This window comes from Aquila chrysaetos, chromosome 26 (genome assembly GCF_900496995.4).
Source record: "Aquila chrysaetos chrysaetos chromosome 26, bAquChr1.4, whole genome shotgun sequence".
In the NCBI taxonomy this organism is placed as follows: Eukaryota; Metazoa; Chordata; class Aves; order Accipitriformes; family Accipitridae; genus Aquila; species Aquila chrysaetos.
In genome coordinates, this window is record NC_044029.1 from 7,852,176 (window position 1) to 7,879,886 (window position 27,711).

A 27,711-nucleotide genomic window follows, 5' to 3' on the forward strand; every position below is an offset into this window, starting at 1 on the left:
ACTGTAGTGTGCGTTCATTTCCCTTCTGGCGAACCCAGCTGAAAATAATAACAAAAAAAGGTCCTGCAGCATCGCAGGACGAGCTGAGCCTTTCGCCTTGCTGCCACGCTCGGTCTCTGCTAGGCCACGCTTAAGAGGTTTGCGGAGGTGCTTTTAGTCTGCGAAGCCTTTCAAGCAAATAGCTCGTTTAATTCAAAATCCGGGGAGGGCAGAGGGGCCACAGCGCTTTTTTTTTTTTTTTTCCCCTTCATCTTCCCATTACTTGTCCGACACCTTGTAAAGAGGTACTGAGAAGGCAGGTTATTATGCGCTGAGAACTGGTGTGGCAACTGTTGCTCGCCCTTCATTAACGCTGCTGTTTAGCTGAACGACTTGACCTGAAGTGGCTGGAGCCTCCCGGGGAAAGTTTTCAGTCCTTTTGTTGTGTGTTTTTTTCTTTTTTTTTTTTTTTTTACAGAGTTCCCCACCGGAGCAAACCCCCTTCTTTTCCCATTTGCTGCCTGGTGCCCTGAGGGCGACGAGGCTGAAAGTTTAGCAAGTTCTGTGCATAACTTCACATCAGAGGAGCAAGTGCGTATTTCCACCCCCCCCCCACACACACACACTCCCTCCTTTCTTTTTCCTGCTCCTAAACGCCTCCTTCAAGTTTGCAGCTGGGCAGGACTCCAAAGGTGCAGCAGCAGCAACAAGCCGGAGTTCAAAGTTAGCAGTAAATTGCACAACTTCCAGCTCATCGCTACGCTCAGTGACTATTAACAAGCTGGAAGGCGCTCAGGGAAAAAAATAGGGGAGAAGGGAACACCCTCGAATTCTTTGGGGATCGCTGATGTTATGCTTCTGCCGCTGGGATCATGGCTCCCTTTGGAAGGAATTTATTAAAAACCCGGCATAAAACCAGGTAAAGCGCGTGGGTACGCGGAGGAAAAGGGAGGGCGGTATGGGATGGGTTGCTTTTGTACTTTTTTTTTTTTTTTTTTTTTTTCGGTTCTGGGGGGGAGGATGTGTTGCTGCGGCCCCACGCCGTTCCCGGGAGCTGGAATGCCGGGGCTCACCTGCGGCTCCCCGGAGCCGGGCCGGAGGGAAGGAGTGCTTCTCCCCCCCCCCGGGACCCGGCTTTCCCCTCTTTGCTCCGGCTCTTTGGACTCCTGGGCAGTATTTTGAGTGAGGGGAAGAAAGCTTTTGCTGACTTTGAACCTCCCCCGTCCAAACCACGGCGGACCTCGGAGGGTCCCCCGTGTGACCGAGGTGAGGCTCGGCCGGGACCGGGAGGGAAAAGTGCCGGCGGACGCGGCCGGGGACGGGGGCGGGGGGGACACGGACCCGGAGCCCCTCAGCCTCTCTGGGACAAAAAAAACCTGCCCGTGTTTCTCCCGGGAGGGCCGAGCCGGGCCGGGCTGCTGTTCCCCGGGAGGCAGAGCCGCAACCCGCAGCCCCTTCGGATCAAACCCGTCCCTGAACTCCGGTGGCTGCAAGCCTGGGAGGTGGGAGAGCATCGCTCTTCCAGCGTGGGCAGGGAAGGGAGGAGGGTTTTTGGGGGGTAGCCTTTAGTCTGAGCCGGACTTGACTGCCTATGGGGTTTTCTTTTGCTCCCCCAAATATTCAGGGTGACGGCTGGGGGGGTCCTTGGGTTGGCCTCTGCCAAGTTTCTGTATGGGGACTTTGCCCCTCACGTTGTGCGTGCTTCCACATGCCATCATGCACACCAACTGGAAAAAGAAGAAAAAGAGTTATGTAATCATTTTAAGGGCTAGGATGGCACTAGGTTTCTTAAGAGTCAATTTGCTTGGACCCTATGGAATTTACAGTGGGCGAACCCGCCTAGCTAAGACTGAACAGAAACAGATCGCTGAAATTTTGCCTCGGCGAGAAACTCAAAAATCACTTGTAATCTCTTCCCCGTTTTGACTGGTGCTCTCCACTGAAATTGAATTCGTATTTAAGGGTACGCAAGGGAGAATCTTTTTCAGAGGGAATGTAATTGGACCCTAAAAAGTCTTGTAAAAATGTCCTGATTTTTTCCAGGTTTGCCTTTTGGTTTTCCCATTCAATACACTGAAAGTTATTCTGGGGGGATTGTATTTGTTGGGATTGTGTGAAAATATTAACTTAACGTATTACATGGAATATAAATCAGAAAGACTGTAACAGTCAAGGTTTAATAAATAGGATACTATTTTAGAATTATTAATATTGTAGGTTACTGATTAAACAGTGTATATTGCTAATGTGTCTGGAAACAGGAAAACTTTGGTGTATTTCCCATGTGGCCATTTTATGCTTAGAAGATCTGGAAACGTAGACATGAACTTTACATGAAATTGGTTTTACATAGAGCTGTAAATGTATTACTATTAGAAGTTTTGCTACTGCCATCAATTACCTGAATAACTGTGTTAAATCACAAAGCGCAGTTCCACTCTGTTCAATGGTGAAACTGTTTCTCTTTTGGCTGTTTAAAATATCTTCACACTATTTGCATCAATCTCACCGTGTCTGCTGATGGGACATCTTATTCCTCAGGAAAAGAAAGTCATAATCCAAAGCTTTAAATAGGCAATAAAAATTAAAATACCAGAGGAAGCATTACTGTAAACATCTAGTACTTTCTTCTCATTTCACCCTCCCCTTCCCCTTGCCCCCCTCCTCAAAAAAAAAGAAATTAATGCCTTTAATGGCAGAGAGCTGTTGTGGCAATAAGAAGGGGCTGAAAGTCTTGTGACTACAGGAATGGGGCGGGGAGGAGGGGTGTCAGGAACAAAGCAAACTACATAATTCTTCAGATGTGTTATTATCTCTTAAAATATTTAAATTTCTGTGTATTTAACATTAGCTTTTGGTACTGAATTTTGAGAATTAAACTTTGCTTATGCTGTTAGTAAAAGGGTCTTGTAGTATGATTGAAGAGCTGTGTAATAACTCTTTTTTCATTATAATTGTATCTTTGTGAAGTCATTTGAAACCTTGAAAAGGAAGTCAAGTGAGCTTAAAATCCTTGACTGTGTTTAGGGCAGTAGTTGGGGAGTCAGAACTTGTGGCTTATTACCTTGTCTTAGTTTGCCTACCTGTAAAGAGGGACCAAAAAGGGACATTCATATATGTACATATTTAATCTGCTGCTTTGTTTATTAGGTCTAGCGCTTGTCCATCTTTTTGAGAAGCTCAGGTTTCTTGCTTTTTCACTGAAAGTTTTTAATGACCATTTGCTATACGGTCATTAAATGCTATATAAATATAACTCTTGAGAGTTACAAGATAAGCAAATGAGGAATAAAATCTATGTTTACAGGAGGAGGACATAAAGCTAAGTCAAGGCAATGCAGGTAGGTGGAAGAAGAGCCAGAAGGAAAATGAAGGCGTTATAGTCATTTGCTCAGATAACAAGATGACACCTCTGTAATTAGTGCTTGTCTTGCAGCATCGCCCAGAGCAGGGCCCTATTTCATAGTAGACTCTTCACATCCAGATCGTAAAATGTCAGTCTCTACCCCTAAGATGTCAGAGTTTAAACAAAGAGGTTAGTTACTCTAACTGTATCTCTGCGTATGAGGTATTTGAGCAAGAGCCGGGGGATGTTGGCGGTGATGCCACGAGCCTTTAGAGAAAGAAACTGAGATTAAACCGCAGGAAGACAAAACCTGTGTTGAGCTGCTTCTAGTGTTTGAAAGGTCTTCAGTCGGTATTACGCTCTCGGGCTGCTGAAATCTCACTCATGCAGAGAGACAGCACAAGGCCTCGGTAACCATTGGATCCCTGTAAGCCCTGATTTGATTTCAGAGGAGCAGCTGCTAGGAATGTGGCCCCAACATATTTTTTCTTGGCCAGGAAGAGAATGAGTGATATCTTGATATCTTTTTCAAGAGTTATGAGGAGTTTTTACACTATTCTTCTTTGACCTCCTGTGACAACCAGAAATAATCGTAGTCCCCAGAGCGTGTATGTGCTTGTCAGTGTGTCCCTTGGAGAACAATACATCCAAGAGGTAGCAAGGCCATGCCCCACCCACCTACAAATCCAAATGTGCTCAGCAAGGACAGGCTGTACCCTGTAAGGCAAGAGAGGAAAAAGGACTTTTTCCTGCAGGACTAAGCCTCCATAACATGCATACACTCAGGGGGATTTGTTTTTATGCAAATCTCTTAAAGATGCTGTTCTTTGGAACTGTGAGGAATGCTCAGCTCACCTCACACACTTTGGAAGTGTGGCGATGTGAGGGAATGCTCAGCCAAAGATGGAGGAAGAGACAGGGCACTGAGTTCTTCGCAGGTGTTTAGTATTGATCTAGCACGTGGCACTGCGCAGAGACAGAACAGCTCCCTGTCCAAATATGAGCAACAAATACAAAGCATATATACTCGCAGTGTTTATGTACCAGGGTTTCACATTGTATATGATTTCCTGGTTGCTAAGTAGAGCAGGAATCCATGTCCCATTGATTTTCTATAAGATTAGGACTTCTCTGCTCTTGGCTGCTAGATCTGGTCACTTCTGAGAATGGCTCTTTAGGCTCATTTAACTACTTCAAACGTTACCCATCACCTCAAGGATACCTGGATCTATCATTGTCTCATCTGCCCAGTGATCTCACACCAAGAAAGCCGAGTCCATTGCTATTTCTCTTTCATTGAGGCCACTTCCTTGGGTTTTTCACATAAACCCTACCAAAACTTGTCGAAGCTCTACTGTTCCATGCAAGTTGTAGCCAGGGAAGTAGCAAACTGAAAGGGAGAGGGTACAGATAATTCGTTTTCTTCACGTAATTGTCCTTGATGCTGTAGGGCTGTCCTGTTAGGCACAAATAGCTTGAGAAATATTTTTGCCAGTGTAATTCATACTGGTCCTAAGTTTACCACAACCATTTGTATGCTCTGTTGACATACAACACATCTGAACCCCGAGTACTGTTTGATGATGAAACAGTTGTGTTACAAATTTGTTATTATTTAAGTGTATCTATTGCTTTTGCTTTTCCTTCCTGTTTTTTTCCACCTTTTACAGTCAATATCTCAGTGCCACAGCAGTTAGCATAATGTTTCTGTACAGGAGGCAAAGATTTCCTTTACCTACTCTTCACGTCTGTCTCTCTTTGATCAGCTCATCTCCGGTTCAGAGGTAGAAAGAAAAACCATATATATCCATTCATTCGTAAGGATATAGAGGGAGTTCTTCCTGTCCTGACAGTCAGAGGCCCCTCCCCAGTGAGAGAAACATTCAATTATTCTCTCCGGCTTTATATTACAGTGCAGGGTAATGAATTAGATTAGAGACTTCATCTATCTGATACTGACCTAGCATTACCATGTTCCCTCCCTTCCTCCCTCCCTCCAGTAGCTTCTCATCGCACCTAGTTAGTGCAGTGATTTGAGTGTTGCTCTGAACATCTCTACTGCTCTACGGTTGAGTACACTGCTGTACATTTCAAGCCTTGGCGAAGCAAAACTGATAATGCTCAGCATTTAGGTTTGGACTGGAAAAGCTCTTGGAGATCAGCTGCTTATCTGAATGAACTGTGTATGACCCACAGTGTAAGTCTCATGGGATCATGTGAGATGTCTAATAGTTCTCCTCTTGGATGAGCGTACCCGGAGAAAAGTCTATAGGAAGCTATAAAGGTGCTTTTTGATTCAAGACTGCCAGGCGTTCGGTATGTATGTTGGAGGGGGTAGGTAAAAGCTTATTTAGAGTTAGTGGTACTATCTGTGTTAATGGTGCTTGTTTGGTAATGGTGGAACACGTTCTTCTCCATATTTTTACTTTTCCTTGAGTGTGAGATGTATTAGTGAACTATCAAAGACGTTGTTCCTGTTTGAGCCAGAGTTCATACGTTATAATTTATTTTCTGGTCTGGCTTGTCAGCTTTGTCTCAGGTCAAAACGGTTGCATACATTTTCTAATAATCTTTGTACATATTTGTTCACTTCACTTTCAGGAAGAGCTTTTCGTCTAGCAAAACACTAACCTTATTTCTAAAGAGTTAATTATCTACTATTCCAGGAGGGCAGACAGCTATTTCATTCCAAAGGAGTAAATAAAATGAGTAATAGATGTGTGTAATACTACACCATCTAAGGGAAGAGCACTACTTAGGTTAAGTTGAAGCTAATCCGAAACACTAATATCATGTAGAGTCAGGCTGAGAAGACACATTTCAGACAAAGAAACATGTTTTTAGTAATACAGAGGAAAAATCTTACTGGTCAGTGGTGATTTCATGTTTTACTGATGAAAAATTAACATTTTACTTGCAGAGAAAAGACTCAGACATGTTGCTAAATGTATAATGAGTTCGGTAGAGAGATGTAAGTTTTCAGAGATGGGGATTTTTAAAAAATTCTAATAACTTTAATAAAAAGTCAGTGATAATCACAGAGTAGTACTTCTTGATTGGCTGTGCTCAGAAAATCTTATTTTTTTGTTTTGTTTGTTTCATATGATGAATAACAACAATTTAAAATTATGGTCTTAAACATTATTATTTGCAAGCATTAACATCACATATGCTGTACAAGCCTTAATTAGTTCGTCCAAGTTCTATATTTAGTATGTAGATAAATCTTTATTAATGGTGACAGAAAGGATGATGCAAGATAAAGTTTTTGTTTGAGACCACACACTAAGTGAAGCCTAGAACTGAATGTTGGACATGTTGGTACCCAGTCATGTTCATGGGTAACTGAGCTATTATTGTCACTTCTACTGTTTCTCTTACGTGTTATGATTCTCTCAAGATGGTGACTTTCTGTCTTCTTCTGTATTATTACCATGCTAGCAATTCCCCAAGTATCACGTAGGACACAACAGAAAGAGTCAAATGGTTTCAGGATAAACAGAAAGAAAGAGTGACCAGTCAAATGGAATTAGAGAGGAAAACAGATGACTGAATTTATTTGTGTATCAAAGGCCAGAACCATCCTCTGCAGAATGTTGGTGCTAAACAAATACAGTTCAGTGTAATTTTCAGGTAGGCAAGATACTGTATTACAGACAAATGTCATGCAGGGTTCTCTGAAAATTTCTATCATCAGATCAGTTTGCATCTGGTCTTTTTTTTTTTTATCAGCTATTTCATGCCTATGTCTCCCATTAGAAAAAATTACTTAGAACTGAGAGCAGTAGTTTTCCTGTAAATTCTGGTGATGGCATTTTACCTTCCAGGGTTGTAAATTTTCTATGGACCTGCAAACGTCTTGCAATAAAAATGAGACGTTTTCATAAATCATTTCTCATGCTTATGTGTTACACATAAATAAAAAAGTCAAGAGCTAATTAGTGGTTTTGGAAGCTGCATTTTTGGGGGAGCCTTGTCCAAAAGAAAGCTTTTTTGAGCACCTTTCTGGAACTTGCCTCAAATAGGCACCAGAATGACCCACTAGTCGCCTTTTTCTGTCTTGACCTATCCAGAAATGCACTTAACGTGCACGTGTTGTAATAGTGATAACGATAGTGATAATGATACCGACTTGCGACCTCAGACAACTGATAAGCATACTTAGTTTTCCTGAGTTGTAATTTGGGTGATAATATTTACATGCCTCAGGAAAATAAGTAGGGCATGACTAGACAGTGTAAAATCTGTAGAAGTGCGGAGTGTGAAAGGCAGTTGGTGGGAGAGGTATGAATAAAATCTGGGAGTTCCTTGTTTCTAATTCTTGTACAGTCCACTAGAGCTGGCTGCCACGCAGAGAAATGAGAATACTCTGTGGATTGTTTAGGCTTGATTTCACGTGATTCACTGGGGAATTTTGAACGGTCTAAAATCTTTCATAATGTTACAAATGGCTTGTGAGGAGGTTTGTAACATCACAGAAAGGGAAAGAAATAAAAAAATGCCATGTGTATCTTAACAGATTTTGAGGTGGTTTCGTGAGGTGAACATAAGGAAGGAAAGTTAACTTTTGAAACCAAAAATCAGAAGGGAAGGTTTTCACTGGTAATGATAATAAAGTTGTCATGTAATTATATTTTTAATGCTATGAAACCTAAGTCCTGGTATCATGTGGACAGGAATAAAAGACACTAAATTTGAAAGAAAACTTTACAGTGCAAGTTTAGCACACCTCTCAAATGCACTTTATTTAAAGATGTGTTTCTCTTTCACCAGCTTTTTCCTATTTCCCTCTCACTCCTGACTGCCTGAGTACATGTTTGCCTCTGTCAATTTGAACCATTTCATTTGTAGTTTAGATGCTTTCTAGACATACATTTTTTGAGTATTAGCATTAGAAGAAGCCAGGCTACCAACTTATTTCTTATGTTGTAATGCTGGAGGTGATGTAAACCTCTGTTTTCCTGGGTTGGGTTTCACATTCATCAGTCAGCTGCAGAGTAGTGGTAGGAGGAAAATGTATTTATACAGAGGGTAGGTGTTTGCTGTGAATGAAATACCTATATATAATCTGTCTGTTTTGAGGGTCAAAACTGTCAATCTGATTAATTTGCTTTCTTTATTCTCCACCCCGATCTGTTCTCATTCATTAATGTAAAGAATTCTCAGTTATGAATTTCCCATCATAATGGAAAATATAGTCAGCTCTCTTGAAAAGCACAAGATATTTACTCTGTCCTCCTTTTAATAATACAAAACTAATAAAGCTTAAAATAAATATGCAAAAACATGTTCTCATGTTCGGGGACAAAATCAGGTTTATAAAAATGTAATAATCTATTAGACCAAGTTTTGTTTTGGTCAGGTATAAGTATGTTTACCTTACTTTAACTTGTAAGGATGCATGACCTCAGTGGAATAATGTAGTTGCGTGAAGACTACTAATTTTTAAGAGAGTCTGCCCTTGGGTCTTGAACCTGCAATTTGCTCTGTGTTAATAGATTCCTTCATCCATGTGGAACACCTTAGTTTTCTTTCCCCAACCTCCTCCAAATTCAAAAGGATTATTTCTACAGAGGGTAGTTTCCACTGTGAAAGCACTTTTAAACTACAAAATTTTTCAGAACAACAGTTGGGGCACTGTTTTGATGACATAAAGTATGCCTCATTTGTCATAGGAAATTATCAGATTCTGCTCGCTAATGAAAGAGTGGCTTACTGATATTTTTAAATGCGGGATCATACACTGATTTTCAGCTGCTTTTGTTTCTGTTGGCTTCATAGTTGGTAAGCTGATGTTCTGAACTGTTGCTTCACTTGAACATTACCTGTTGACAGACTTCCTCTTTACTGATTGCTAAGGCACTAAGTGTACTTGTTTAACTCGATTAATGCCCGTATTTCTCAGGGCCGCTTTGTTGTAAGTATCCTGTTTTACTGAGAAGCTCTGTACAAATCCAGTTTTCTAACAAAAATTTAGGATTGGTATTGACTTTACTGCACTTTCCCAGACTCCTGGTACTTTAAGGTCTAGACAGATAACTAATCATGTTTGTTTACCCATGAAGGGCACTACAGGTGTCAGACAAAGATCTGAGTTATTTTTGGAACTGCAGTTGTGGATGGTCACAGTACTTACTTTTACTGCCACTCATACTGTTCATAGGATTCAGGTACACAGTAAAACACAAAAGCGAAGCTTCATCTTACTCAACTTGAGCCATTGAAAATTTAGGTATCTAGTCATCTAGGTACTCTTTGTAGTTAATGGATACATCTAAACACTTCCAGAGGGCAATTCATTCAGCCTTAGACAGGCTTTCAGTATGGGATTAGTCACCCTTTTGGAGGTGCCTATCTTATGCCACTGATTACAGAGGAAGGTCAGAAAATTATCTTTGACTACACATTTACATTTTAAATAGCTTAAGGTAGATGACATGAGCTCCACCCCAATCACTTTCAAAGGGAAGGTCTCCATGGAGCATGCTCAGACTTTGTAGAGCACCTAATTAACCATCTTTTGTACCACTCATTTTAGAAATTAAAAAGGGAATAGTGAATGGAGAGAGGTGAATTAGAGGTGGGTAATGTATTATTAAGGGAGAACCATCCTAATAGCATGGATGGTCTTCTCTGTCCCTGCCACAAAATTTCTATGTGATGCTGGGCAAGTCACATAAACCGCAGTTTACAAAAGTGGTTGCTCACTGCGTGTTCCTCATTTGCTAATTCAATGTCCTGTAATCTGTTTTGCACAAGGGCTGAGGAAAGGAGGTTTATGGATGTCCTGCTTTGGACATCTCTGTAGATATCAATTCAGTTAGCCAGAGTGGGAACTTAAGTGGATAGCTTTGGCCTAAATCTTTTTGAGCTTCGGTTTGTAAAAGGGAGTTCTCTCCCTACAAGAATATGCGGAGATAAATTCAGTAATGTGTCAGCTTGTGAAGCAATTGAATATCTGGTGACAAAAGGCATATAGGAAGAGATTAAATTAAGAAATGTGTCTTCTATAAAGGGTACTACTGTACATAGGAGAGAAGATATAAAATGGACACATACTGAACAAATGTAAGTAATAACAGCTAGCTTTATGAAGGAGACTTTGGTACCTAAATGTCATTGTGGTCACCTAAGACAAGCTTTAAGATCTTCTGATGTTCAAAAAATTATGACAAAATCCTGAGGTAGTAACATGTTGACTGGTAGCACTCCCCAGCCACCTACACTCCTATCCTCTCTTACATCGGTCCTGAAAACCCTGCAGTTATGTGCCTCTCTCACACCTTACCAAAATTAAGAAGGCGGCAGTCTTTCAGCTTTTTTCAACCATGAAGTCCCGTCCAAGAGCCCTGCTCAGACCATATGCAACACCACACAAAGTGCAGCCAGGCACGCCGCTGGGCAGAACACCCCTGTGAGATGCCCACACTGGTGTCCTCAAAAAGTATCTGTCAGGAAAGTCCTGTCAAGTTGTTCTAAACTGAAATTCTCTCAGTATTTCCTGTTGCAGCTGTTCCATTTTGTGCTGGTTCATATGAGTTACAGCAACCCAGAGAAAGACAAGGATTTGTGTTGAAGGCTTCAGTGGGAGAAGGGGGATCAGGCTTTTGGTTGCTGTTTTAATTAATATTGTATTTTTTGTGCAGTGAACACCTGAATGTAGTTTAACAGACCTAAGTCCTACCTTTTTGTTCATGTTTCTGACTACTTTAGGTCAGTTCCTGCTGAACTTGTTGGTTTCAGCAAATCCCATTGTTTGGAGTTGAACTCTTCTGTAGCACTTTTTGTGGAAGTTTAGGTGTCCAAGAGGCTATTATGAATTTCAGCAGTAGGGAAGACACCTGAAAGTTTTAACACTCAGTGTCTGCAATATCTCAGTACCTTCTGTGGTTCTGCAAAACTGAATATTGTCTATTGTATGCATTCAGGTGAGGCAGGGGTCCAATGCAGCGGAGAGAATGCACCTCGATATGGATACACTGAATCAAATTCATTTTTGTTGAACTAAGTAGCATGGAAAACTTTAACACCAATGCTTACAATTTTTGAGTTCTTGACTGCAACTTAAGCATATTTCTTTCTGCTAAAGCACTTGTGCGTGGTAGGCATGTATTCAGTATATAAATGCATATATGACAGCTTGTGTTGTATGTGATCATGTAATGGATAGCTATAGCACGTAAGATATACTGTCACATATCTTATAGATCTAACCTGTATCATCTACATCTAACATACAGTAAAATATATTACAACCGCCAAATCATCGTATATATAAACAATGTGCCAAAATAGCCACTTCTGTAGATTGCATACGCATGTACCTACGTATTACAAAACTGGGTACACACCAGGGTTCTTTAAAAGGCAGAAGTGACAAACAGAATGTGAACGTGTCACGGAAGAATGCTAAATATGTATATTTCTCCAAACATCACAGAGTTGTTCGCATGGCAGAAGGAAGAATGCCTTCATTCAGCTGTCACTGCGGTATCCATTCAGCTTATGAAGTGCCTTGTTAGAAGTAAACTGCCTTTTTATCCTCCCTGAACTATGAAGTCATCTGAGTTGCTCATATGTTGAAAGGATCCCCACCTGCAAAGACATTTGGATGTATGAAATAAAGAAACATTGGATTAATTTGAATGTTGACTCAGTCTGGCTTTCCGTGAACTAAAGACAACAAGGAGTTTGCAGTGTCTTTCTGGTGTCACGGCACTCTTGGGATAATCACTATCCTGCTGTAGATGCCTCTCGCAAAACTAGCCCCATTATTTCTTGGGCCTGCCTTGGTCTTTGGCCACAGACACCTGGGCTTGTTTGGCTTCAGCTGTGCCCACTGCAGGTTTTTGGCCCACACCTGCTCCCACTGTTCATCACAAATCTTTTGCCACGGGTTACCGTCTTTTCAGCTGCATCAAATTTTTGAATGATTTCTTCCTAAACTGTTCAATCACATTCAGGTGGGTTATCTTAGATGGTTTAACAAGGCCTTTATGGTCTAATCCATCATGACTCATGTGGTTTGGAGGTCAGACAAGCAGCTCAGTTCGAGTGGGAGGGATGTGATGGACAACTGACATGGCTATGAGCCTCTTCAGGTGGCCCCAGCTGGAAACTCATTATCTGTACTCATTAGCTCTGTTCTAGAACAGGTTTGCAGCTTAAGTCATGATCATTCAAATATTTTAGGTTTCACATGGCTTTTTATCTGAATCATGGAATGTCTTTCCTCTGTAGTCAGGTTCCTTCATCTTCTCACAGCTAAAAATTGTGTGTGTCTGCTACTGGACACCGTTCTTTGTAACCCTCTATTGCCTACGCTTTCTTTTTTACGTTAATCCAGTGAATTTCCCTTTGCTCTTGATCTTTATGATCCAGCATTAACCTTGCTTCCAGACAGCAATTCCTCCCTTCTTGCCTTCCCTCTCCCTCTTCCCCAGCTGGCTAGAACTAGTTTTGCAAGCTCCTGTGCCCTCTTTAGCATATCCCTTGCCAGGGCAGAGCACAGTTGGTAAGGTTAACAATTTATTTCATTTGTTCAGTAGGTTCTTCAGGGAGGATGTGATGATATTTCAGAGACCCTATCAGCCTGTGTCTGACTAACTACATATTGAAGCATTCATTGATAAGCAATTTTAGAAAATTACTTGAAAGCATAAGCTGCACAAATCTCTCAGATTGTCAATGGACACTAAAATGCTTCAGGTTTCTTTTTTTAAAATTTATGTCCACTCTTCTTGTTAGCATAATTATGTATCTAGTACTTAATTTAGCTCTTGAGAGTGAAGATTTACGTAAGAGTCCACTTCATCATCTCATCTTTTTTCCTTTCAGCTCTTCAAATACTGTAAGTAATGGAACACATTTGTCACTGAACTATCTTTCAGAAAGTTTGAGAGAGAAATTTGGAAAAAAAAAAAAAAGTGATTGTAAATGAGGTCTTGATAGAACCCCTTTTGAGGTGACATCTTCAATATAATTTAATGAAAGCAAATGAAATAGGGAAGCTCATACAGTATAATTTCAAAGTGGGGTGGTTCGCTCTGCAAAATTTATAGCAATAAATACACAAGAAAATTAAAGCCCATCCTGCCTTTCTCACTCCTGGCAAACTGTAAAGAGATACTCAAACTAGGTTTTAAGATATACAAAAAAAGCTATTTTGAAAAATCATTAGATGTCAAAAAGTTAAAAAAGGGTGATGTTTGATGAGATGGCTGAACAGATGTAAAGGCTTGCTGTTGCACAAAGGGTGGTCCTAAGCCCCCTTTCCAGGCTCCTGGCCACTCTCCCATTTCCTGTGCACTGATACTACTCTCACCTGACACCACAGAACCCAAGTCAGGGAGCACTACTCAAAAAAACAAAACAAAAAATTTCCTTTTTTTTTTTTTTTTTCTGCCTTTCCTTTTTTTTTTAAATTTTTTTTTTTTTTTTTTTTTTTTTTTTTCCCCCCCCCCCGGGGTTATGTTGCTGCTAGTTTATCAAGCTGGAAACCTTTGGTTAAACCAGCATATCTGGCACAAGCAATGAGATGGGAACGTCAGGTGGACATCAGGTTGCCTAAATTACTTAATGATATTTTAAGTCATACAATTGCAAACCTATAAGACTAGATGTAGTGGTAAAAATAGTATTTAGGATGATTCCTTTCCTAAGGTAGTTATCTTGTAAATAATTTTATATATTTTGGGGATGGGTCTGGGGAGTGTTGGGGTGTTTAAAAACCGGAAGATAAAAATACTGATTCCTACAATATTCCTTCTCAGAATCAGGAAGCACAGTGTCCGAACTCTGAATTTCGCCACAGGCTGCTGCTAGAGCCGCTACAGTAGTTACAGTAGGTAGCCACCAGGAAAAGACTATAAGGAAGAAGTGCTTTGCTGAGCCTGAGTTCAGCTTGAGGATTGGTGAAAAGAAGCCAAGTCCATCTGGACTTTCTTTCCTTTCCTTGTGAATGAGGTTAGCATCTGCCTCACGCGGTACTACCAGGAGTAGAGAAGAGTAAAGCCATGCACTGTGTATAAGGGTTTAGGAGAAGGTAGCCATCCCAGCCTCCTTTAGCCCAGGGACTATTGGGAAGGTGGCATGAAATCTTATTATTTCCCTGTCTGTATGTTGCTCCTCTATGCAACTTACCTTACTATCACTGGTCTACGCATAGTGTGCTTTGTTCATGTTTTGGCAGTCCAGCCCCAACCTCAGAATGCTTTGTGTTTATTTCTTCACTGGGCAAGATGTCAACAAACCCAGGGGAGGGAAATAGTATACGTTTGCCTTTCAACAAAAGCTGAACTGAATTTCATGGAACAACAACAACAACAACAACACAAATCGTGCTTTCAACCCTTGGAATTCCCCTCACTTCTTTGATCTCAAACGCTCATAAACAACCAGGGTGCTTCTAAAAGGCAGTTATAAAAATTCTAGTGGGAGAAGTCAGATAAACCAAATTTCTATTAGTTGTAATAGCAGCTCTAACTTTATCGTTTAGAAGCCTATGTTCTAAATGAGCTATAAATGATTCTGCTTCCTCTGTATTATTGAAAGTGATGGAATTTTAGACACCTTCTGTACATTATTAATAGGAGCCCCGTAAAGCTCGTATAGTGTTACCAGTGCTTAAATATGCATAGGCACTTAAATAGACACAAGAACAATATAGAGAATTGTATTTTTGCAATGTAGCAAAATTCTTGTGGTAGATAAAAAGTACCGGTGGCATCTTCATTTGTCAACTAGTGAGAACTACCCACTGGCCAAAATCAAGATGTAGCATTTGCTATGTTGATATCCCTAAACTTTGCATGTTGGTTACTAACACTGAGGAATTTGCAAATGCCCATCTTCCCATTCCCCCCCATCATGGTCTAAAGAATTACTACCACTGAATATGTCAGTGTTTGTTTTGGCTCTGAAGTTTTTCCTGGATCTTCCGTTCGTGTATCACAGCTGCTTCCTCAGTAGCAGTTGCAATAGACACATCAAAGCATGTTTTCCCAGTAAAGCAAATTGTTAAAGTTATTGTTGCTCATCTTGGAAAATATTTTGGTGGACAGCTAGGTCTCCTCTGTTCTCAAACCTCCACTGCGTCAGGCCACCACAAACACAGACCTGATACGATGAACGTGTTACCTCTCATGACACTTTATGTACACAGCACACTTGTTGATGTTACTCAAAGCAATTCCAAACGTTTTTTTGACTAATATCCACTTACCAACCTTATGACTTTGAATATACAATGGGGGAATGATGATTTGTCTGACAGGAAGGCAGATTTAAAGCACAGATGTAATTTATAGAGAATGTGTACCCTTAGGGGGAGAGGAATGATTTCAGAGGTGAGGCAGGGGAAGAGGCCGGGGCCGATGCAGTCTGCGCCTGAACGGAGAGTGCAGCCTCTGCACTTGCCTGTAGGTTAAGTGATTGGGAGCATAAACATGGTGTAGGGCAGAGCTAATAAGTGAAGGGGAGGACTTAGTAGCCTTTTGGTCACCTTTGCTGAAAATCTGCACTTGGACTTTGCAAATGAGATTTTGCAAAACAGTATCGGCCACCGGAGCAATGACGCAGAGTTACGTCGTTGTTAAATGGGGGGGCAGGGCACTGTTCAGGATAATCCACCATAACTATCACTCTTATCTAATGAGCCAGGTGTATCTTTCCTCTTAAAATGTCTTTTATTTCTTTCTTTCTGTTAGTGCAACATTCTGTGTTAGTGCAATTTCTTGGCTTATTTTCTACATAGTACAAACTCTGCTATCCATCTACTTACCAGATGATAGAATTATTACTGTCATTCCTTTTTGGTTCTTTTTGTTGGTTGCTTTTATTTCTTTTACATCTGTTTTAAGTACTGTCAGGGTTTTTTTCCATTTTATTTTTCTTAAATATTGGTCCCTGTTCAGGTACCTGTGTCCAAGCAGTACAGTTATTAGAATGAAGCGCACAAGTTCCCATGGGATTTTTACTGAAGTCTGACATTGCAAGTCAGCAAGAACTCTGGTGTGAATGACTTATTTGCAATAAAATAATTATCTTAGAGGATTATTTTTTTAAAAACTGTCATATCTTTCATGTTATTCTATGACAGAGTAGTACTAACCCATTCCAATCCAAAATTATTTAACTGAAATTTGTCATAGAGCACTAATATAACATAAAATGATTGGATGAACAGAAATTTTAACCATATATCATTGCTGAATTATAATGTATGCATTTTTGTAGAGTAGCTAACTGAGGTGATGGCATTCCTCTGCAGAAGGGATTAAGGAACTAGTTGTAGTTTGAAGTGCACAAATGATAATTGATGTAGGACAGAACTTTCAACAGCTGTTGCTAATTAAAATGTTTCATAAAGGCTTCCTGACAGTATGGGAATCTTGCTGAGTTAAAAATTTATGCATTTAAAAAGGAATTACAAAAAGAACATAAACTTATACTAGGGGAAATGTGTTGTGGGTAGCTAGTTAAAACAGCCTTTGTTTAAATTGTTTTCTTGTTTCAAATATATGAAATATTTCAGTTAGAAGATCCAAACTCCTGTGTACATGTGTATGTTTGAAAAATGTCACATGAATATCTAGATGCCTAATTTTATTTTATTTTTAATAAATGCATATGTACATTTCTGTAAAGGAGGAAGCTTTATCACAGAGTACCATTGAATGGATACAGAAACAGATGGTAGAGCGAAATTTAAGTTATTTCTTTTGAAAGAATTATTTTGTTTTCACGAGTTCTATGGTGTTCTTTCCAAGTCTTCCTGCAGCATTAGGACTACTCTGATTGTCTATACCAATGGTTTTTATTCTTATTATAGTTAAAGTACCAGTCCTGCCTTGCTATACTTTTTAGCTAGACACTGCCCTGACTTTTGTGTGAGGCAGAAGGGAAGAAGGACCAAGTTCCTGGCACATCATGTATGGAATTTTTATCTCCTACATGATATGGATGTTAATATGTGCCTCCATTAATACTGTTTTTTAGGGATAGGTAAAGAGGAATGAGAATGCACTTAGTTAATAAACTGTCTTGAATCCCTAAGGCTTTGGAGTAGTTCCAGCTTCATTGGGTGGTGAGAGAGTAGATACTTCCTCATTGCTGCCCTTAGGAAACTCAGAATCGTGTAATCTACTTAGGCAGGAGGCATACCGAGTATAAGATTTGGCCTTTATTGCTTTTTGAATGACTTTACAGAAGGTGACAGAAAGTTGAGAAAAAAGGTGGATTAAATGTGGATAGTCTGAATAAACTTAGTATGAACTTCTAATATGATCCATTTGTACCTGAGAGGTTGAAATACTTCTGACCTTAGCTTTCATATGGGCTGTGTATTCTTTATAGCTTTAATGTTAAAATCACTGTCAAAAATCTGTTTGGATCAAATTAAGTTAGAGTTTCTTCCAAGCAAGGGCTGCAACACATGGTACCAATAGCTTTACTTTTTTGCAAATTTCACAGATAAAAATCCCACAGAGCCAAAATATGTTTTGATCTTTTCTTTCAGAATGATCACCCACTGTCTCATATGCTTTTATTGAGCGAGATATATATATAGTAATATGCTGAGATTTTGAATAATAAATAATAAAAGCAATATTATCATTTCTAAATGGAATGTGGTGACTGATAAAATAATTAGCCCTTATATACCTTGACATGTAAATGTCACTGGTATCAGAAGCTCTCAAATCACATGTAGCATATATCCTATGCTACAAATGCAGGTTGTTTGTATCAGGTAGGTATCCCTGTAATATTGGCCTCTCCTTATTTCCAGCAAGGAAGTATAATTAAAAGCCATCACATTTCTTTAATAGGTAGTTATGGCTCGGATCTGAGACACAGAGATAACAAGGTTATTAGCGAGTGCTTAAAAAAGTCATGTGTTCTCTGGGCCCTTGCACATGGAAGAAACATTTTTGGGTGCAGAACAAAGAGAAGACCATGGCACAAATACACACTTGCCAAAACCCAGGTGGGCAGATTTGCGTGCCCCAGCAGCATGCTCAAAGACCACCCCATCGAAAACATGGGATTATTAAATGCTTTTGTGGCAGATGTCTGTTGTTTTCTTAGGATGTTTTATGCCATTGTGTCACAGCGTTTTCAAAAGAGAGCAAGTGGCTCGGCGGTCGAGCCTGCTTGGCTGGGGGATCGTTCCCCACCATGCAGTGTGGCAGGTAGAGAGGAGGCAGAGAACGTCTCGGTGAGGAGCTGGGAGTTTACAGCTCGAGAAAGAAGGGAGAGCCTGCTGAGAGGTGCAGGGAGCACAGCCCTGCCCGGGTCTGCCTGAAAGTTTTGTGTTTCCTAGTGCTCTCCAGGAGAGCCCTGAGATGGCAGACACCGAAGCTCTAGGCAAGGACTTCTCTGCAAGGATGCTGTAGGCAGCAGGAGGGGTGTCTCGTAAAGCCCTTTTTTCCCCTGTTCTGTCAATTAGCCACTTTTGGTTTCTCCATTGAAGAAGTGAATTACTCTGGGTAGTATCTCGACATAATGTAGGGGTTTGTTTCTTAGTTTGGAAGTGCTTTGGTCTTACTCTGGGGAGGTGGTGACACCAGCATACCTACCTGAGAGCTCTGGCCAGCTGAGGACCCCATCACGGCAGCCAGCCAATCCTAAACCACAGTTATCGTCTGATTGGCTGAAGATTAGACTGTATGTTCAAACGCGCTATTGAGAGGGTTTATACTGTCAATAAAAGGCTGTTTATAAATTATTGTTCCGTTGCTTTTTGCATTGCAAATGACAGTTGTGTCATGTGGCTTTCTGGGTTTTCTGTATGCTGGAATGTATTTATGCCAGCACAGCATCAAAGAGAAAAAAATAGATGAAGAGAAGAATAGATCTCAAAAATACAAAATTTCATTCATTTTCTACACTAAAATGGACTAAATTAGTTTTATCATCTGCAGCATAATACTAGAAACAATCCTTCTGACATAAAGAATAAATAATTACAGATTATGTGCCACTTGCAGATGCAATGATGAAGGAACAAAAGGTGACATTATTACACTAAGAAGCACAAGACTATTCCAACCCACAAACATTTGTACTAACAGATACAACTGTATGACATCTGATTAACAGTAATTTAATTCATACATAATGAGTATAAGCTCTTCCATCTCTGAAAAATGAGATTATAAAACATGATTTCCCCAATAAATTGGTGAAAAAGTGACTAAGCTATTTCACACAAATGGGTTTCCAGCATGAACTCTTTGATGGCAAATTTATAAATTATTAAGTTGTATATATTTTCAAGCAAAGGAGTAATGTATTTCTTTGTGTGCCATTTATTTTCATCTGCAGATTTTTTATTCCGTATAATTTATTTCAATCACTGGGAGGAGACAACTAAAACAATTTTTGATCATAAACATAATCTCAAGTTTTGAATCCCTTTCCTAACACAAAAACTTTCAGTTGGTTGCTCACGTTGACTTAAAATTGGTTCAATTGTTCATGTTGAATTAAAATTAGTAAAGCTTTAAACTAGCAAGGGGTTCACAAAAATGTCCTGGCTGTGAAATTTCTAGCAATTACCTAGGTATTTTTTAGTTACTCAGTCTGATTTTTCCTTGGGGTGGGTACATCAAGAAATATGGTAATGTTGAGAAAGGAATTCCATTCTATTTTTCTGCAAAAGTCTACAAAGAATTTATTACAGTGAAGGGACAAAAGAGTTTTATTTATGTTTTTTTCTCAACAAAGACAAAATTACCTTTTAGTATCAATGATATATCAGAAACACTGTATTAAACTGATAACAATATGATACATAAGTGATCTAGTCCCAACAGAATGTTTGCTGAAATTAGTAAGGAAAAATGAGCATCTTGTAGGCATAAAGGTGAAATTCTAAAAAGTAGGGGGATCCCTTTATTTGTTTGGCATGTTTGCTTATAAAGCTATATATTGCATATTTAGGAAGAATGTTAAAATTTTCAGGAAGGCAAAGAATTATGTGTTTGAAATGTATGTTTTTGTGCCGGACATCCCTTAAAGTTAGTGAATATCAAAAGTGCTGCTTCCAGCATTTAAGCTATCTCATATTTTGACTTTGTGCAACATACGTACATGTTTTTGTTTTGTCTGTACATTGCTGGAATGTATTACCTTTCTTCCCCTAGGCCTGAATAATAAATTAATGAAGTGTCTATCTGACATGTAACAATCAGCTTGGGCTGACACAATCAAGACTTTGTGTGAGGTCTCTAGCATGATTAGAATGTTTTTTTGGGTCATGATGAAGGGAAGCAAAGAGCAGAAGGCATGAAACTAGCAATCAAAACAAACAAACAAGACTGGAAATGTACTTTTGACCATTCTTAAGCTTAAATTCCCATCTGTTTCTGAGCAACAAGTGACTTTGCAAGAAAAGATAGACTTGCCAGTTGTTGTTATCATCAAGGCTTTAAAATCATAGATGGGTAAGTAGAACATTTCAGTGATTAATTCAAAGAAACAGAGTTCAAGGCAGACCTGAAAGCTTTAAAGCCTGTTTACAGCAACAGCAAGAAATTTTGAAAAAACTTAAGTAGTTGCCTAGCTAGCTTTGAAGAAGTTGCTCCTGAAACTGTTTTTCAAGAAAGCCAAACATTTAAACTGGCAAAACACCTTAGCTATTACAGATTCATTAATTGATAGGTTATTAAAAAATGGTAGTTCTTTTGTTTCCTTTGCAAAACTGCAGGATGTGAAGGCCAAGGAACCAGTAAATATGAGAAGCTTGCCTCTTCATTAAAATGACTGTTTAAAAGCAGATCTTATTGCTGAATATTGTGATTTTTAGTATTACATCTCAGAAAAAAAAACCCAAACCACTGTGAATAACAAGCTTTTATTCCAGACAAGCAGTTACAAACTGCATTGCATCTTCCTTAGCATTGAAATGACTTAATGGATTTCCTTGTAAATAAGAGTAATAAATAGAACAGCAAATGGAATAGTCAGCATCTAAACTAAGCTATGAAGTCATAATGTGTAGGTCCCATGTTTAGTTATTTTTATTAAATCTACTGCTGTCTGAACCATTCTTGTTACGTTTCTCTTGGACAATAAACCTGAATCTGATTGGATACTCTCACCTCTATTTAGCTACCTGAAAATGAGCTATTTAGTTGAAGGTGGCCACATAGGTCTCTTGTAGCTAATGAAAGAGAGAAATACCTTCATTTGAGGATTTATCCTAATGATCATAGATGGTTTAGGCTGTGGTGACTCTCCTTGGAGGTCCACTCTCCTCTCATGACAAAGAGGAGCTTTGATGGTGAATTTATATAGAAATCTTAACTTGCAGATGCCTAAGTGAGATGAATTCCACTTTATATATGTAGAATCTGCTCTTCCCTTTCTATGAGTAAAGCACAGCTTAACAAAAGACGTTTCCTAGTATTAGCATCTTCTTGCAACCTGAAAGCAAGTCTTTAATAATGGTTATGATGTGACTGACACGCTGAAGCTTTATTTTTGTTTGGCACTACCTGAATTAACTATGATTAAAGAATAATACAATAAATTTTATTTAAAAGGTCCATGGTAGGCCACACAACTTTACCATTTTTTAGTGAAAGATAATCAGGAACACTTCTGATTTTTTAGAAGATATTAGAATTCTATGGCACTGTAAGATTATAAATGACTTGCTAATTCTTTTTGATTAAAAAGAAAGATCAAAAATTTAATGAGGCTACTGAATACAAATGAAGATAATATATGTTGTGATGAACACATGGAAAATATAATGAAAGAATTTGCACTTTATAGTTCTGTTTTGATCTAAGAAATACAGCAATCTTCAGGATTTCTTTTTTTTTCTCTCCTTTTCTGTAAAAGGTGACAATATAATTACAAGGTGTATGTTACATAAGCTATACTTGCATATATATATATTTGAGTATATATTTTCATGTATAAGCTACTTGAGTTCCTTGTGTACCTGCATGTGCATACATTATCCATTTGTGCAGTGCTACTCTTGGTTATGGACTTCAGTATGTTAAATATACTGTAGTCAAAGTAAAGAAGAATTCTTCCCCAAAAAGCTCAATGTAAAGTCCGGGTAGGCAGGTGCATCATAACTGAAAAATAACAGGGGGTGATAAACAGCTACAAAATGATTGAAAACAGTAATTTAAAAATGTTATTTTACATCCATATTGTTTGCAGAGATCCTGTAGAGATTGCTTTACAATAAACAATGCATTTCCATCAGAAGCTTGCTTAACTCCTGCTGAAGTCTGTGGGAAGTCCGTGTAAAAAATGGGTATAGCAAAAGTATTTATCGGTACCCTAATACTATGGGGTATATGGGGCTTTTCAAATTTATCTGAAGATTTACTAATATCACAGAGAAAAACTGTTCTCATAGGAAAGCTTTAAAGAAGCCAGGGGGAAAAGAGACAGTAAGCTTCTGCTTAACTCACATAATCTGTTACGCGTGGAAAATATTGACTAGGAGAAAACATGGCATTCAACCAAAAACAAGAATGAGGAAAAAAAGAGGAAGAGTTTCAATGTGCGAACAAAATGTACAAGACTCTCAGAAGAATGTTAAAAGACTGAGATAATACTCATTTCCTGAAATATATTTATTGATTACAAAAAAACAACAGGAAAGACATACTCTGAATTTACTGCCTTAAAGTCCCAATCTGCTATTTCTTACATTTTTATGCCTTTTTTGTTTTTTCTGTCAGTACTTTTCTAAATTGAACTTCAATGACTGGTAATACACTTTTATTTCTAGGTCAATTATTTATGAATCACTAGTGAACATGGTTTGAGACACTGTATTTTTGATAATTTATTTTGCATAGTTTTATGCTTAACACATAATGTAACTGTAGTTTATCTGTTTTTTTCTTTTTATATCTGCAGTGTAAAACAAATACTGAGTTATTTTACAGTCACAGCTGACTTACATTGCCATTATCTATTTATGTAAGTTTCATTTAACTACCAATCTGCAAAAATATTTCTATAGCATCCTGTATTCTGTAAACCTAAACCCACTTACAGATACTGACTTTTTAGCATGTGACATACTTAACAGTAATGCCATTTAATCTGGTATCGTCTTTCATACCCCCCCCCCCCCCCACTTTAAACCTGAATATTTCTGGGGTTTTGTGCCATTTTCCCATTTTCTATGCCTGTGACATAGGCTTTCCTATTTTGAGAAGTAGTCTATGGAAACATTATTAATCTTCTGAACACCAGTTTTAAAAAATAATTACTGTAAAATGCTGGTCTGTAAGAGGGAGCTATTGAAGTGGGAAAATGATGTCATTACTCAGAGTAATCCACCAAAACACAGATTTTACAGAGGAAGGTTCCAAGACCTGGAGCAATGGAGTTGGACAGAGCTCTCCTGTGCGATGATACTAATAAACTCACTCTTGTAGGTTTTATTAGTATTCATTTGCAGTCTCCTGTCTTTTGAGGATTATTGCCTCCTGGTCACAGTGGCACCTAGAGCTGAGTCAATCATAGTTCAATTTATTGGACTGCAGTGTGTCTGTTGTGTTGTGTAATAATTAAGAAAAAGAAACAAGTTGGATTGCTTTAATAATCATAGGGTATAACCCTAATTAAGCCAAGTAAAACTCCATTTCTACTACATCTCAGAAGACTAGAAAAGTACTGCAAATAAGGAGTCCCAGATAGAAACAAACACCGTATTGAGCCCTTTGAATATTGTCCAAATTGTCATTTTCATTTTCAAGCTTTCTCTGTCAGACTGGGTTAAATCTCATTCATTCAAATGAACTGGAAGTGATATGAGAAAATCCAAAGAAATGCATTTTTCCTCAGGGAATTTATCTTTTTATCATTTTAGGCAAGAGGCCAAATCACCAGGTCTGGGCAAGCAGCAAATTATGCATGTGGAGGCTAGAGGACAAGAATATCCTGGACAGGTTCCACAAGGCCACTCGGCCAGCGTAGGGCTACTCAGATGGGGACAAACTTAAGAGTTAATTGTGAAGTGAAGTGTAAAGTGAGCTGAATTGCTCTCTAGGCTCCACTGATTGTATTGATTAGACAGCTACAGTAGCCATAATGGGATCTTAAGACACCTGAAGCTTGGTATCTCAGTGTATAAGGGGGTACCAGCCGCTAATGTCAGGTTAATAGCACATTCATTGGAATTCATAAATAAATTTAAAAAAAAAAAAAACCTTTTTACATTTTCTGGCATTTCTGTGTCATTACAAAGGTTATAAAACACAGACCTATGTATGTATTCTCTCACAGCTGGTATTCTCTCACAACTCATTCGAATTCAGGCTATTTGGTACTTCAGGATAAGCAACAAATTTCTTGAGACTTGTTAGTGAAAAATCACAGTGGAAAAAAATAGTGTTTATGCTTGTGTGGGTGCAGGTGTGGCGAAAGAGCTATAGATTTATCCTATCATCAAGTTCTTTTAACTTGGGTGATGTTTAATCATCTTTTCTCAGTCCGTCTATGTTCACTGCATATTTGGAGGCATGATTCTTCCCTTCAGAAGCCTCGGTGATATTAAGAGCTTACAAATGTTTGCACAATGTCTGTGTGATGAGAACAGATACACAGACTGAAAGTTATGTTATCCTAGGACAGTCTGGAAATGTAATGCAGATTGCCGAACTTTATCACTTACTGTTAATACACAGTTATGTGTACAAAACCTAAATTTAATAAAAGACATTTTGTGTGAGATTCCCATTCAGCTGGACTAGTAATAATGTTAAAGCAGTAGCTGGAATGGGTGTGTGCTTCTGTTACTTAATCCAAAGATATTTCTTCATGTAATTTAAACAAGTATATTGTCTTGTACAATAATACTGGAATTTTTCGATGTGGTAGTCATATCAGAATTATAGTTATTATTCATACAGTCTGTGCCATTGATATGTAATTTCTATTTGGTCTCTTCTTGATTTCCAGGTCTCCCAACAAGGAGATGGCTTCAAATGAAAGAGAGATTGTGGTTTGGGTTTGCCAGGAAGAGAAGATTGTATGTGGCCTGACAAAGCGCACAACTTGCGCAGAAGTGATTCAAGCACTGCTTGAGGAACATCAGGCAACATTTGGAGAGAAAAAGGTCCTTTTTGGAAAAGCTAGTGATTACTGCATTGTAGAAAAATGGAGAGGCTCGGAGCGAGTACTTCCTCCCTTGACAAAGATTCTGAGACTTTGGAAGGCCTGGGGGGAAGAGCAGTCTAATTTGCATTTTGTGTTGGTAAAGTCAGATGCTTTCCTCTCATTTCCATTGTGGAAGACAGCTGAAGCTAAGGTAGTACAAAATGTAGAAAAACAGTGGGAGCTCAGTCCAGCAAATTACATGAAGATGTTGCCAATAGACAAGCAAAAGAAAATTGTGAGGAAGACTTTCCGGAAACTGGCCAAGCTTAAACAGGACAGTGTTCAGCAAGAGAGAGATAATATGGAGACACTGATTCATCTGATCATTTCTCAAGATCATACCATTCATCAACAAGTCCTTAGAATGAAGGAATTAGATATGGAAATTGAAAAATGTGAAGCAAAATTCCATCTAGATCGTGTGGCCAATGATGGAGAAAACTATGTGCAGGACTCCTATTTAATGATCAATCCAAGTGAGGCGGAGCAGCAAGGGAGTAGACCAGATGATCAAAAAGAGATGCATGACTATTTCAGCAAAAGCGAGGGAATTTTACAGGTTGAAGAGAGACTGAAACATCACAAACAATTGATAGAGAAGCTGTGTGCTGAAATTGAAAGAGAGGTACATGGTATATGCACAGAAAAAAATGGAGATGATGTTTGCACAGAAGGAGCTGCTAATCCTGAACTGGAAAACTCAAATTTGGAAAGTGTAAAATACGAGCTGGAAAAAAGTATGAAAGATGGTCTGAGAATCAACTCATACCTGAGCTGCATTCAGAAAGAACTTACATACAGGGACTCACTGCTTCAAAAGAAGGAAAAAGAATATGAACTTCTTACAGAAGAATTTAATTTACTACACGTTAAAGACAACACTGAAACTAGGCTGCCATCAAATGAAGAGCCGTCCAAGGGCAGCGGCATCTCCGGTAACAGCATTGCTGTTCCTGACTTTGTTCACAGAGTGACTAATCTGGACATAAATGATACAGACTCTGACACTGGAATCAGCTCCACACACAGTCAGGACTCTGAAATAACTTCAGGGGACATGGTACTGTTGTCAACATAGTTGAAAACAGTCACGCATTTATGAAAAGTCATATTTTGGAGGATATTTATAAGAAATAGTAAACCTTGTTGTCTTGAAAGTTCAGCCCTTCAAGATGTTAAAACTGTGGCACTGCTTTAGCAAAGTAAACAGCATCTATTTATGTGCTTAATAGTATACTTGTGCTTAAATGCATGGGCAGTCTCATGGGTTAACTGCTAATAGGTGCAAGGTTGTTGCCTTTGCTAAACCAGGACAGACTGTTTAAACCTTGTAGTGTTGGTACTCAGTGAAAAAGAAGCATTCTGACTGGCTTGGACCAAAAGTCTGGACGTTTGATATCCCCTAATCTTTGGGTCTACTTCTGCATCTCTCTAACTTTTTAGAAATGTGAATTAGAGATTAGACCCAACTAGACAGAGCGCTTGATTTTCTGCTCCGTTACATTAGCTTTATTCAGCTGGAGTTTCCCCGCCATGAAGCTGCTGTAAAGGAATGTATAATGGAGCATGTAGTCTGTTAAAAAATAGGTTTTATGATATTATAGGACAAAAAAATGCAGTTGCATTTCTGCTGTATATTTAAATTTAGTTTTGAGTTATCAGGATGATATTTTCAAAAACACCTAAGTCCCATTTAAAAAATTACCTTACACACATAGGGTTTTAATTTCCATTCTCTTTCAGCAGTGTTTAACTGCTTCTAAGATCCTTAAAACCCCTACTTATCTGCTGTTACCCTGTAGTTGCCCCAGTGATGCTTAAGTCCACATAGTTCCTGCCAGCGGGCATGTCAGAACTGCCTACGTCCTGCTTGTGCGAGACGCTCAAATCCCAAGCTCACGCCTAACCCCAGGGGCATTTTCAGCAAGGCTTTCTCCTGCCTATCTCACCAGTCAGATCCAGTGTCTTAGGCCTCCTCAGATCATGACTACCAAATAAAGCATAACAGAAGGGACAGGCAGGAGCCAGACGTTTTTGGCTCTGGCTAGACACTGTTTCCCAATAGCCAGGTAGTTACCATTTTCGCATAGCAGGTAAGTTGTCAAATCCCGTCTCACGCTGGTTTGGAGCGAGGATATGGACCCGTACATCCTAACTCCTCAGTGAGGACTTTGGGATACAGCTAAAGCTGATCCACTTTCTATAGGTAATTAAATATTGGGCCCCAGGAAAAAAAA

General features: G+C 39.1%; 1 protein-coding gene across 2 annotated transcripts; it reads left to right on the plus strand.

Annotated features, from left to right (window-relative positions):
• Window positions 1-198: 198 nt before the first annotated feature.
• Window positions 199-27,711, plus strand: RASSF9 (Ras association domain family member 9). 2 transcript variants are annotated; one of them, XM_030003144.2, is made up of 2 exons: window positions 199-898; window positions 25,277-27,711. In XM_030003144.2, exons 1-2 carry the CDS (start codon window positions 852-854, stop codon window positions 26,550-26,552), a joined length of 1,323 nt encoding a protein of 440 aa, XP_029859004.1. In that variant the 5' UTR covers window positions 199-851; the 3' UTR covers window positions 26,553-27,711. The 2 variants fall into 2 exon arrangements, with proteins under 2 accessions (XP_029859004.1, XP_029859005.1); XM_030003145.2 differs by lacking the exon at window positions 199-898 and adding an exon at window positions 5,330-5,641.